The sequence below is a fragment of the Anopheles marshallii genome, chromosome 3 (genome assembly GCF_943734725.1).
Source record: "Anopheles marshallii chromosome 3, idAnoMarsDA_429_01, whole genome shotgun sequence".
NCBI lineage: Eukaryota > Metazoa > Arthropoda > Insecta > Diptera > Culicidae > Anopheles > Anopheles marshallii.
In genome coordinates, this window is record NC_071327.1 from 13,101,025 (window position 1) to 13,114,953 (window position 13,929).

The 13,929-nt window shown below is 42.4% G+C and overlaps 1 protein-coding gene across 1 annotated transcript in view; it reads left to right on the top strand.

The window, feature by feature from the left end:
- The window catches only part of LOC128714049 (mitogen-activated protein kinase ERK-A), a 46,111-nt gene extending 32,619 nt beyond the window's left edge, over positions 1-13,492 (top strand). Inside the window, exons 2-7 of the mRNA XM_053808926.1 lie at positions 1,513-1,639; positions 7,342-7,452; positions 10,453-10,587; positions 10,904-11,020; positions 11,107-11,463; positions 13,361-13,492. Coding sequence (XP_053664901.1) covers positions 1,513-1,639; positions 7,342-7,452; positions 10,453-10,587; positions 10,904-11,020; positions 11,107-11,463; positions 13,361-13,492 — 979 coding nt within the window. The remainder of the gene's footprint in view (positions 1-1,512; positions 1,640-7,341; positions 7,453-10,452; positions 10,588-10,903; positions 11,021-11,106; positions 11,464-13,360) is intronic.
- The last annotated feature ends 437 nt before the right edge of the window (positions 13,493-13,929 follow it).

Consider the following 13,929-nt stretch of genomic DNA (forward strand, 5'->3'; position numbering starts at 1 on the left):
TCCCTCAAAAACACTCTTCATTGCACCACACGATAAGGAAAGAACTTCCAAAGCGTCTCGTATGATTTATGGCAGCCAAATGGAAGAGAATAAAATGCCAATTCGAGTTCGGAAGGTGTAACGAGCCTCTTTTCCGCACCATTGGCGCCTGGCGGCACGGTTCATTGGCACGTGACATATTTGGAACCAAACACATAGTGTGGATGGGACCGAAATGGGAAGGACAGTAACCTATCCCGTCCCGTTTCCAATGCCTTTCCTTCCGTTAAGCTGCTGTGTCCGCTGTGGGAATAGAACCATTTTTGAAGATACACTGGTCAACCGAATGTTCCCCAACCGAACAGGGTCAACAGGTCTAGAAACAAGCGATAGTTTGTTGTGCAATGTGTATCACATGTGTAGCTTGAATACATTTCCTTAATTTGCTACATATTTCCCTTTTGATCTATTTCCGAACTGAGCGAACCTTCATCACCAGTATTCACTTTTTTTTCTGTTTCGATAGGGTCATGTTTGCATCAATTTGCGCGCTATTTGCTTAACGTGTCCCGTGCCATTTCACAATGAAACTTTGCGCCTGATAAAATGAACAACCACCTTTTGAGGTGTTTTTTTTCCTGCTGTTGTTTGTTTTTCCGGCGTTTTTTTTTCCTTTTCCCCGAGGGAAAATGAAAATTCATCCAACCCTGCAGTAGAAGCCATGTCGGTTCGTACGACAACAACCCGTACCGAAAGTTTCTGCTTATCACGTCTGTCAAAGGCAAAACTTTGGTCGAATTAACCGTTTAAAGTCGCGCACTCGTAGCAACAGCCACTCAGGTGCAGAATAAATAGTCGGCGATTTATCACCGTGTTCTGTTGGGAAAATCATAACAACGGCTAAAGCCAATGTTCTGAAAACTACCATTCAAGATATTAATATCACGCTCACTGAATGTTGGATATTCATATTATACTGATAGTTATTTGCCGAATCTCGCCTTACAAGTTTATTTATATTTGAATCTTTCTCTGACTTATTTTAATTGTCGGCTAAAGTGTGGTTTATTCTTTCGTTCGTTATTATATTTTTATAACAAAAAAAAACTATCAGCGTTACGTCATCTAATGCTGACAAAATGCTCAACAGGTTGCGAACCAATCAATGACGATTTATTTACTTTAGCGTTTATTGGTTTTTCCCATTACAAATCCACACTTCATCACGTCCAGCGTCTGAGGATTCAGGAATAGTCCCATTTGCTCACCATAGCAAGATCACTATTTGGCTTGCCGTTTCATTGGTGCGTCTGTCTCTGTGTGCTTGTTTTTTTTTGGTATGTGTCCTCCAGGAACGAACGAAAAGTTTACTGTTTGTTTTGAACGACTCCCCCACCGGGTGGAGTTTCCGTCTATGCCATTTGCCATTTTGTTCTCCAGTCCAGTTGCCGCTCGGCAAAAAAGTAATTTTGCCGTTGCCCGTGTGCAGTACAATCATTTTCTTACTGTTTGTTTCACTTCTGTCATTCACAGTTCTGCAGTGGACACCGTCACCAAGACCAAAGTTGCCATCAAAAAAATATCTCCCTTCGAGCATCAGACCTACTGTCAGCGAACATTGCGGGAAATCAAAATCCTTACCAGATTCAAACATGAAAATGTAAGTACGAATGAATAATGGTTGATCGGTTTGCAGGATGAATATGAATATTTGGATTAACATGAATACACATTAAAATCAAGTTGTGTCCCACTGTATGAATAGCGTTTTGGCGATACTGCGATATTTATGACTCTGATTGGTGATATGATCTGTTCAACTTGCGATACTTGATGATTGCTTTGTTATTTCATCTGGTACTTAATTTATCTAAATAGTTATACAAATAATGTAATGACAATTATCAATAATTTGACCAATTTTCAACTGTTCGCAGCTGAGCTTATCCTTTCGCATCGTTCGGAATTCACCTTTCTAAATTACATTTATTCGAGTACTTCCGACACTAAAACCTATTCTATTCCCAGTGCTTTCACGAACATTCCTTAAAATAGGTGTATGGCCGGTTGCCTACTCATAGGCGCGAACAACAACTATTGTGTTTTCATGTCCTTTTCCTCTTAACCACTTACGATCTCTTTTCTCTCCTTTTGTATTTGAGTTTTTCCCTCTTATTTTCATTTTATTTTTACCTTTTATTTGTTTATTTAAAATTTATAGTGTTTTCATCAATTTTTCGAAGTTTCACTATCTGGTTATCTAATGTTGCAAAAATCACTCTAAATACACGTTTCGGGTTTATACATTTGGAAAACTCAATTGTAGTTCAAGCTAATGCTTCACATCTTGAGGGAATATCATAAATTGCACCCCAAACAGCGATGATGATTACCCTTATGACACTCGAATAACCTCCGGGTGGGTCCGAGCTTCCACAGATTAAGCTCATCGCAGTGCTAATTGAATGATGGTGCGAATACTCGATTTTCAGCTTGTAGTCCGCACTTTGTCCTCCCCCGATTATGGATGCACACTTGGGGCAATTTGTGAGCAGTGACGTTGAAAAAGGAAAGCATTTTCTCGATGCATTGTCCCGAAGCAGAGGGTACAAAACTGGGCTGGGCGAGCAGAGTATAAGAAGCAAAAGTCCATTAAAAAGCTTCTCCACCGAGATGTGTTGGAATTGGTTTTTGCAACGATGCCTCGACACTCAACAAGATTTGAATCGTTTTCCATATTTTATGATACAAGTTCGGAGGAGGGACATTTAGCAACCTTATGAAAAAAGGCCATTTTTTGCTAAGTCCATTTTTATTCAGCCGTACCCGTGCCTCACTCAGCCGGAAGCGAGAAATTGTTGATTTTAAACAAAGTTACCCCTTCTTTTGGGAGACGAGCAAGTATGTTTCAAACATAAATTGCTAGAAAAACTTAGTCCCCCATTCCTAGGGTCGGGTACCGCTTCCATGAATTTGCCATAATTTCAGAATCCATCACTTGTGAGAGCATTAAGCATGTTCTTTAGACAGGAACAGTTTCATTTATTCATTGAAAGAGTGGTTTACTTCAAACGATGGCGTGCATTACGGCACCTGCCTGGTGCCACAAACCTTTCCCGAACAGAAGCCCGCCTGTTTATATTTTCTTACCCACAAGGGTTTGATGGATCACTATTTTTCCAACCTCTGATTACCCGCTTTCAAAATTGAACAAGGCACTTTACCCAAAATGAAATCCATTTCGACGCAGTTTGAGCTCTTAATTCATCACACTTCACATCGATGCGGTTGAAGTTGTTCCCTTCTTACACCGTACATCGCTCAATTTTCTCTGCGGCTCCGTTCCCAGTGCCGCTAACAGTCTGGTGAAAAACGATTTTAGATTGTACCCACCCCGGTACCATGTACCGTTCCGTACAATCGCACCCTGTGGTCATTAATCTGTCGTCTTTACCGTTTCTTGCCGGTGGACGATAAAAATTGATAATAAAGCATTTCCTGGAATCTTCAGCACCAAAGCACATCGTGGGCGTAAGGTGGGGGGGGGGGGGGGGGGGGGAAAGCGGGGAGAGGGAGAACTGAACGGGGGATGTCCAAGGGTACATTACCGTTTCCATTTTTCCGCTGTCATTTCCGAAAGTTGTCAATCATGCGTCGGGCTTTGGTTGGTTGGCTTCGAAACAAGGCTGTCAGGAGATAAATGAAGCCGTAATACGTCAAGCTTCGCCGTTTCGGTTTGTGTTTTCCTCGCGAGTACATGCCACCGCCGGGACGCGCTGGTGCCCGCGTGCAAAGCCAAACTGTCAGTTCTACGGACCGACCGAACGACGGCAAATTTATGCTTTGCTTGCATCGAAACGTTTTCTTGCAAATGTTCTTGTAGAAGAATTAACTCTGAATAAAATTGATCTCTGAATAAACACACAAAAAAAAAACGGTACGTTGTGTGCGAATAGCCATCGTTAGATGAGTTTGTTCATCAGTCATTTTTGTTATTTGTGTGATTGCTCACGATTCAGGGATGAATCAGATGTGATAGCTAATCTACGATCTTGTGGCAACACAATCGCATCTCCTATCTTGCCGTGTTTGTACGGCAATGATATCATTTATTTGGTGAGCTTAGCGCAAGGTAAGATCAGTGAGCAATTCACCCTGAAAACACTCCATTTGATGTTGGTCATGTTTGGTCTTATCAGCGGCAATGAAATCGCGCTGTCAACCATAAAACCATCTAAGCGCTTGTGCAAACCGAACCGAACTGCTTCCATTGTTTAATCTGACTCATTAAGGCACATCATTAGTAGCCGAAATGTGTACGTACTTACATACTTACACTATTGTTACACTCTTTATAGCTTAGACATTATTATACATTAGGTAACGGCGTTACTATGTAGTAGAAACTTGCTACCAGAACAGACATGTTTAATCAGAGTAAATTAACGGTAGGTAAAGATTAACATGAGACCCATGGCCTTAAAGTCTCACACTGTAATATTTGCTCATTAATGACTTACATGCTACAGCTAATGTTCGAATGTCGATCGACTGTTGTTGGTTCACGATCACTGGTTCTCACTATTGTTGTCTCAGGCTTCGGTTGCCTTATGCGAATGACGCCCGACAAACATGTCCTTAAAATTGTTTTAGAAGTTAAATCCTTACATGCTTGGGAGAAGGGAATATTTCATACCCCGCGTCGAATTTATCACAAAAATTTCCAATATTATTATGTAAAGATTCAGATTTATTCAGATTCATGGATCTGAAACAGATTCACCCGAAACTAGTTAAAACCGTTACCTAGCTTCACTATGACCAAGTTTGCTATAAAAATTGGCATAAGAGATAAACTGTATTAAAAGGTTAAGAAAGAATTTTCCAGCAGAGGTAGGAAATTTAATTCTTTTCAAAGATTTAAATCCGAGTTAAAGAGTTAGAATGAAGATTTAACTCTTAAACTCACTCTTCAAGATTTGAATAATTTCATATAAACGAGGGGGAAAATGTTGCGGTATTTATTTTATTATCGCGATTTATGTCTCCACGGTGACTTTTAACTTAACTCATTCACAAATAATTAAATCAATCAAAATAATAAAGATTTAATTCCTCACGGTGACCTTCAACTCGCGATTTAATTCGTAGGTTAACTCTTGTGGGAGTTAACTCGCGATTTATGTTGTGAGTTACGGGACGTCGTGATGCACCAAAAATAGCGAATTAATTCCCGCGAGTTAATGTGTGTTAGCTCCCACGAGAGTTAACACAAGAATTAAATAAGGTGGCCGCGAAGAGTTAAATCGTTATTATTTTGATTAATTTAGTTCTTTGTAAATGAATTATTATTATTATATTATATTATTATTAAACAATAACAAAGAGTTATAAATATTCTTCTGGGAGATTTGAATTAACTCACTCCTTAGAAAGATTTAAATAATTTTATTATTTCTGAATTATTGTACACATCACTACTTTACCGTGTTCATACTATAATGTAACTGCATTGAAGCCTCCCTAAAATAGCGGTCCCTTCAGCTTGCAGGTTAGAGAGACTTGACTGTATGTTATGGAAGCTTAAAACCCTATTATTATTCCAACCTAGTTGACGCGTCGATTGACTTGCCTGTAGCCAACAGCCATCCTTCGCTTCCTTCGGTCTGATATCGCTCGTCGTGTTATTTCCCAGTTTCAGGATTCCTGTACAACAACATACACGACGGGGTTAGGTGTGTTATCATGCTATCGGTTCATGTATCGGCTTCACGATAAGTCATTTTAGTGGATTATTTTATTCCAGCTTGATTTAGCCCCTGGGAGTACCTCGATGGGTTGCTGCTGCCAGTGTCGGATACGACTAGCTTGGCTCGGTCGGGTAATGATGAACCACCCGGTCGGTGTGGCGTTGTCTATTTCCTGCTGACATGTTATATCCTACCCGTGCATCACAGGCGCAACACGAAGCTTCATCAGTTCGAACGCAATCGTGCGGCATTTAAGGTGTGATGAGCGATGTGTCGGAGGAAATAAATAGCTTTACATGCTGAGACGGCTGTGAAGCGACTTGTCCCCTTTGCAAGTAACATTGCTGTGGAACGAACGATGAGCACATGATGTCCGTGCATGGAAACTTACCCTGCTGGTGCACACATCCACTTTCGGGAGCAAAATTGAACCTATCCGCAGATGGACGGTGAAGTTACGCTCGTCCCAGGAAAATGACTGAGTGTTAAAGAAATCGCCAAGTAACGTCAGCGTGATATTGCTTCACAGCTTTGCCGACACTGACTGCTGCTTAAGGTAGTGATGTTTATGAACTTCCATACCAAGGGGGTTAATTCTTGAAGTTCACCTTCCCGTTCACGAGATGAAATATGTGTTCAGCAGTGGTGGGTTGTTGTTTTTTTTTGTTTGATCCCTCCTGGATGGACCAACCTGCTCATATCACAAGAAAAGGATACTATCAGGAACTGAACCATCCGCTCCTGGTAGTTGCGAAAGGTGGAGCAAGTTCACGACTCGACACCGCAGGTTGTTGTCGTTCAATCGCCCCACATCTCATATCCATAACGTGGCCACATCCTTCTGCAACACGGCTCGGGTAACATTCTGGAAGGTCGTCCTGCATAAAGCCCGGTTGCGAAAGTTTTCATACCCTCGTCCATTGCCCGTGGGGCAACTAGCACATCTTTTCTCGGTACGAAATTTCTATTCAAACCCGTGCCGCTGAGCCGGTTGAATGATGAAACGTGAGTCGATTTCACGAGGGGGGAGGCGGGGGCTAAAACAGGGGAACAAGAGTGGAGGATGCTGCGAGCTGTCGGCTGGCGATGATACAGAGGCGATACAGTATCCGTGCAGCTGATGGACCGGTGAGATGAGAAGAAAGTGACCGGTCGGTATCGCGGTGTTGTTCCGGTGTGTGCGTGTTTGTCCGCACTGGTGCTTAAAATAAGCATTCACAACAGGCACTCAACCGACCGACCACTGGAAGCGAATCGAGCCCCGGTCTACCAGGGTTCATGCTTATTTGTTTATCTTTTAGCTTCGGAATAACACCAGCCTTCCAGGGGTGCGGCAGAGCGTGGAATGATTGTTTTTTTTTTTTTAGTACAACCTGCGAATCCTTTGCAATCATATTGATACCGTGATCGATCTTTCCACCAGCCCCTGAAGCGATGTTGCCGTGTGTTGCTATCTTTGTTTTATGTTATAAAATTTTCTACAGTTAGATTTGGCGCAATCAATTACGTTTGAAGGCGGGGCGTATCGATGGTTTTCCATTTTTAACCTTGCTTACAGCAAAATTCCAATAGATTCTAATCATAGCTGTCTGTTCATTGCTCTTTCTTTCAGATTATAGACATAAGAGATATCCTCCGGGTGCCTAGTATAGACCAGATGAAAGATGTATATATTGTTCAGTGCTTAATGGAGACTGATCTATACAAACTACTAAAAACACAGGTAAGACACTTTGCGAACATTTGCCGAACCGAACAGAGCCTTCCATTGCCGCTAACAAACGTTTGTGAGAGCACAAAAACGCCTAATAATAGGCAATTTTGATAATGATGCACGTTTTCTTAGCAAACAATGAGGCGCGATGGTCTGAAAGGGTAATGTTTGTAGGCATGAAATCAACTTAATTAGCAGCAGGTTTTGTCCATCGAAATCATGTTTATACAGAACGAACATGCTTTCCTTTATTTCTCATTTCTTTTGTCCCCATCTCGCTGTACCTTATTGACTATTGCAAAGGGAAATATTTTTTCTGTTCAGGAGCATTTTTTCAACCCATTACAACCCACTTCATACGCAAAAATAAATTATTTTAAAAAGTTTCTTCAAGTATTCTTCAAACTAAAGTATCAAGCTTTTGTTTTAAATGGTATCAGATGATAATTTTAACTGTCCTTAGTGCCAATAAAACACTTCGTGGGTCACACTTTTGGCCCGTTCTGTTGTATTTGTGATGCTTTGTGTAAAATTAAGTTGAAAAAGTGTGTGTCAAAAATCAGCATTTTTAAACTTTTGACATTCTTAATTTACGATAAGATTATAAAAGACAACCGTAAGAATTTGAAGAAGGGAAAATGAAAAAAATCCATCATTTTATTTGGAACAATTTATTATTAATGCTTTAGATATCTTAGATAAACTGGCTTCTCAAGAGGATCTAACCAAGAGTAATGCCCGAGCGCCAAAATTTGGGCCTTGCCTAGCCATAAATTACAAATGCCATTAATGCCATTCCGATAAGGATTTTGCATTCCTTGAACATCACGGATTCTGTGCATGTCTTGGCCATTCTAACAATGAGCAATGGTAACTTGGAGTTCGTGATAGTCTCAGGATCGACAGATCTGCAGGAGGCTCTCGCATTTCAATAGAGCTTTAAGAGCCTAAGACATCAACCTATTGACATGAATATTCCTTTTCGGGAATGGAATGTTCAAATAGGAGCTCCAACTGGAGCATTCATTTCATGTCGAAGTTGAAATATAACAAAAACATATTGATGTTCTTATGGATGTATGACAGATTTCATCACTCCTAGAAGTATTCCACTGAAAATGTTTAATAGATGAAAACAAGCTCTACCTCGAAAGTAGTACAAAACTAAAGCACATAATGTTCACAACTCGTTAAACGTTCAGTTGATGAACATAAATCCCCTCCCCGCAGTAAGTGGTACTTTAATGAAGTTGCTAATTATGTCCGGCTTCGATTCACAGTTGCCCGGAACTTTTGACCCTCGTATAAAACAACCAAGAATGTGCCTGACAGTTTGTCCTTTGTGAAGTGAAGCTTATGAAATTACGTTCACGTCCTTATGCATGGGTAATAATCACCCCTGTTTGTTCTTGCGTGCGTTCGTGGCACACGGGAAGATTATTTCCCCATTGCTGTCAAATGCCAGCCTTGCCAAGTATTGAACTGTAGAACTCCGGTAGCCTTGATGGGGACGGCCTGTTCTGTTTCTGCTTCAGCTAGACGACATACAGCTTGTCACATTCTAACGTAAAGATATGCTGTCTGGTCCGGGTGTATTCGTTACGAGCTCACTACCTCCTATCCTCCCGGGGCAGGACGCTCCCGTAGCCAGACGATGGTCAAGTGTGGTGCTAGTCAAAATTCCACGCTAAGTTTAGTGTTGAAATTCAATTAGGCGGAACTTCGGACTGCTCGGAACTGAACTTGCTCGAGGCGCAACGAATGTCTTTAGTCAGTGCGGCGGCGGTGTGTCCGGGCCATGAGTTTGGTGTTCCTCGGTTATGTCCAGGTGCGCGCGATACAATTTCACCGCGCATACATTTGCTTTGACACTCTGAATAAGGCAAATTTATTTATTTTCCGGCCCTCCACCGCTTCTGCACCCATAGCCTCCGGTCTCCATCCCGCGTTGGGAAGATGACCCAAAACCGGACCCGAGACCCGTCCTAACAAATGCGAGAGAAAATGTCATGACAACATTATCATGTTCCATTTGCTTTCCGAGCGCGTTTGCACGCTGTCACTGTTTGAGTTTGTTCATTCAGTGCTTGATTGGCTCCCGGTAGAGAAGTGAGATTTCCATTTTTAATGAATCACGCTTTGTCCTTTCTTTCGATTGAAGGTGGTGCCACCGCGGTGAAGTGTTGTTCTCCTCGTTTGACAAGCTAAAGTCCCGATTGGATTTGTTCTCATTTGCTTTCGCCACGCTCGTTTGGTTACGACCAATACATGCTGGAACAATACGAGAAGATTGATTAAATGACCCTTATCTAGCAGTAAGAGGTAGTATTAGATTACGGTACCAGTTATATATAGTAAAGCGATCCGTTTTGCTACCCATAGTCAGACTCCGCGTACAGTGTTCTTACCTTACCATGTCCCGGTACACTGGCCTCCCATTTTTAAGGGGTGAAGTTGCACAAAATATCGAGGGAAATGTGTGTTTCAGCCAATCAATTGACCGTGTCTTTTCAGAAGTCAGGCACAGTTGAGCTACCGGTCGCTTTAACTCGTAAAATCAATTAAGGAACAAACCCTGACGAAAGTCCGTCAGTAAATGGGTTGGTTGCTTGAATGCGTACATCTTGCTGTGCGATTATTTATGGATGAAACAAGTTCGCCAGCCTCATCGTAGATGCTGTTTGAACTCGAAAGTTAGGAAACGTGTCAAAGACCTTTTAACTGGATAGAGAACATTCACAAATAGTGCTAGACACTTATAAACCCCGTGTGGTTCATACTGTTGATGTACGATTGAAAACGCCTAAAGGTATGCAATATTGATAAAACGCCTGATGGTATGCAATATTCTATTTTTTAGATATTCTCTTTTGTAGAAGATATATTTGTTAACCGTTTTTGTTCTAATTTAATTGCAAAGTGCATTGAATGCATCCCACTTATATTACATTAATTAATAAATAATATAAAGCACATCTTTTGTAACTCTTGCTCTACTTTCATTCACAGCGGCTAAGTAATGATCATATCTGCTATTTCCTGTATCAAATACTTCGTGGCCTGAAGTACATCCACTCGGCAAATGTGTTGCACAGGGATCTGAAGCCCAGCAATCTGCTGCTGAATACGACTTGTGATTTAAAGGTAAGACCGTCTCTGGCTGTGTGGCGAGATCCCACGGGCAAAATAACCTTTCACATGCAACACACACACACTCATTAAAACGAATCGCAAGCAGAACGGTAACTCGTTAGATGTTGCTTAATTCGAGTAAATAGGTCAACAGAGCTGACATTTCAATCCATGATAGGAACCACCAGAAGCGTTCGGCGCGCTCAGCAGCATCCCGTAGGTGGTGCTGCAGGCTGGTGGATTGAAAAAAAATGATTCAATATTTCAAAGACATGTTATTGCACGTGAGACTCTTTTTTATTTGACTTTCCTGTTAACTGCTTCGCAGATTTGTGATTTCGGTCTTGCACGCGTAGCCGATCCCGAGCACGATCACACGGGCTTCTTAACGGAATACGTAGCCACCAGATGGTACCGGGCGCCGGAAATCATGCTCAACTCCAAGGTAAGCTTGTGGATGCGCTTTTCCAGCACGCCGATGACGTAGCTGCTAGCAGAAATAACCATCGTTCGGTTCTCTTTTTCCACCAGGGCTACACAAAATCGATTGACATCTGGTCGGTCGGGTGCATACTGGCGGAGATGCTGAGCAATCGGCCCATCTTCCCCGGCAAACACTATCTGGATCAGCTGAACCACATTCTTGGGGTGCTCGGTTCACCGTCCCAGGAGGACCTGGAATGCATCATCAACGAGAAGGCGCGCAGCTACCTGCAGTCGCTGCCGTACAAACCGAAGGTCCCGTGGTCCCGCCTATTCCCGAACGCGGACCTGAATGCGCTTGATCTGCTCGGCAAGATGCTAACGTTCAATCCACACAACCGCATCTCGGTGGAGGATGCCCTAGCCCATCCATACCTGGAGCAGTACTACGATCCGTTGGACGAGGTGAGGAAAATTTGATAAAACAAAACGAATAGAACGAAATGATTTCATCGTGTCGAGTATGCATGTGTGTGTGTCGGAAGGAAGGACAGAAAGCAACGGTCGCGCATGTAGTAGGTTGATTGATTCACGTCCCATTCCACCGTTTACATTTAACGGTGGCGCAAGAGCGGACGACAGTAGTAACCAGAAATCCTCTTTTAGAATGGAAATTAGTGTGCGACAGCTCAGCCAAGTGTGTAATGAGGGTTTAAATTGTGCCTCCCGTCCAAAGGGGACTAATTGTATTTGTGGAAAATGGGTCGAAAGAGAGGATTCGCCAGCGCGGAATTCGAAAGCCGTGAACAACGCATACCACAACCATTTTGCTTCATTTCGAATGTGCATAACTGTACTTCGCAATGTTGTTTTTAATCGCCGAGCGGTGGGGAATAACCCAAGCAGATAAATAGCTTGCGGATCGACTGAAAGTTCTAACCGATTCTAACTCTAAATTGCTTTTATTTTTACTTAATTGCATCGGATTAGCTTACCGTAAGCGGCTTCCATTAATTGTGTTGCTTGAATCGTTGCTTTTAGGAATTGTTGTATCTTTCTGGTTATCACACGGACAATACGAATGAATCGGTAATCTAACGAGTCGAGGACCTTTAAGTGGAATTGAAGTTTGGACGAATGCGTGGGATTGCACAAAACCGCTTCATCCTCGTACACAAAGTATCTTCCAATTCTCATGCAATTTTCGTCCAGCTTCCGGGGGCACGTGTTTGAAGTTTTGTTGGGTGATACAAATTCTTCAAAGGACGGAAAACTCGTCCGTCCGTCCACATGAGTGTGTGGTCCGTCCGTGTTGAACGGTAGCTGGTCATACTGGTGTCTGTGGCAGTGCAGACGGACATAGTTTACTCCGTTGGCCATGATTATCCCATTAGTGCAATGATTAACTTCCCGTCGACGGGATTTCATTTCGCAAGAAATCAGTAACAGGATGAAGCAGCATGATGCAAATGAAAGTAATGACTGCAAATGATGTGGTGAATGTAGACCAGAGTTGATCAGCAATTCTAGACCTGCAGAAGTTAGCACACGTAGAAAGTTGATGAATTTCTGGCGGTGTACGAGATGGTGTTTTGGAAGTTTTACTGGAACGTAACATTTACCGGGCGGAAATACCGAAAAAACAAGTTGCAGTGAAACTTGCGACGGAAAGTTTTGTGCCTGTGTTTGAGATATGCGAGAAAAAAAAAGTTTTATCGGTAATCACATTTATTCGCAATGTTGATTACATACTGTTGTATCGTGCCATACCACCGTGTATATGGCAAACGGATAAACTTTGTTTTTTTTTAATGTTCTTTCGTCAATTTTACTGGCATTGTAGCATATGGTATAAGTTATGATAACTATTTTAGCTAAAATTTGCTAGGCGAAATTGATTTCTTCTTTTGACTAAATCATTTTGAATATTTCTTTTTTGATAATAAGCTTTTTATTTAGATTCTTCATATAGCTACCACAATTTAAAAATATCCTAACCCATTAGCCATTTTTGACATTCATTGAATTTATAATCTGTGTGCCTAACTACTAAAGGGAATGATTGGTATTCTCCATACCTCTACCAATCTTGTGTGCGTGATAGTTGTAGCGTGATTATTATCTGCCGATCCGGAAATAACAATTTCCATCCAGTTTCGAAGGACCGTCATCTGCTCCCACCCTGTGTCTTCACTCCCGGTGTTGCCCTCTTTCACCCGCGCTCATTAATCATTTGCATCTCTTTTGTTTAATTTCATTGCATTGAATATGGTGCCGTTGGTGTGGAACGCTGGCTGGCGGATGTAATGAATAAACCGGACGAATTACGGACCCCCCTGTCTCCATCAACCCGGAACATCAGCCCGTTGCCGAGGAACCGTTCCGTATCGCGATGGAGCTGGATGATCTTCCGAAGGAAACGCTCAAACGATTAATCTTCGACGAAACGCTACGCTTCAACCACAACGACAACAACCTTCCGGACGGTATGTAAGCGCGCACGCGGGTACACACGTCGCTAAACCCCACGTCCGCACAGTGGTGGGGCCGAGCCAACACACCGAGCCAGACCCAAACGGATTGGCCAACGGCCCGGGGGACACATTCGTCGTCATCCACCCATCAGCTTGCGCCAGTGGCGGGTAGCCTTACCGGCGGAAATGTAAAGCACCGTCAGATCGTATACGTACGCGGAAGGTTTGGTTTATTTTTTTGTTTTGTTTTGGTGGTATCGCGAGGAGAAAAAGAAGCAACTCAACAAAAGAAAAAAAAAACCGCGCACCACACCCTTCGCAAGTTTCGGCTTCATATAAACGCAGAAAAGGGAGGTAACAGAAGTACACAAAACATCCAACGGTAGAGCCAAGATGTGGAAGCTTCGTTAGTACGAAGCCGTGTTACATTAGATCCCGGGATCAGTTGTATTTGGCT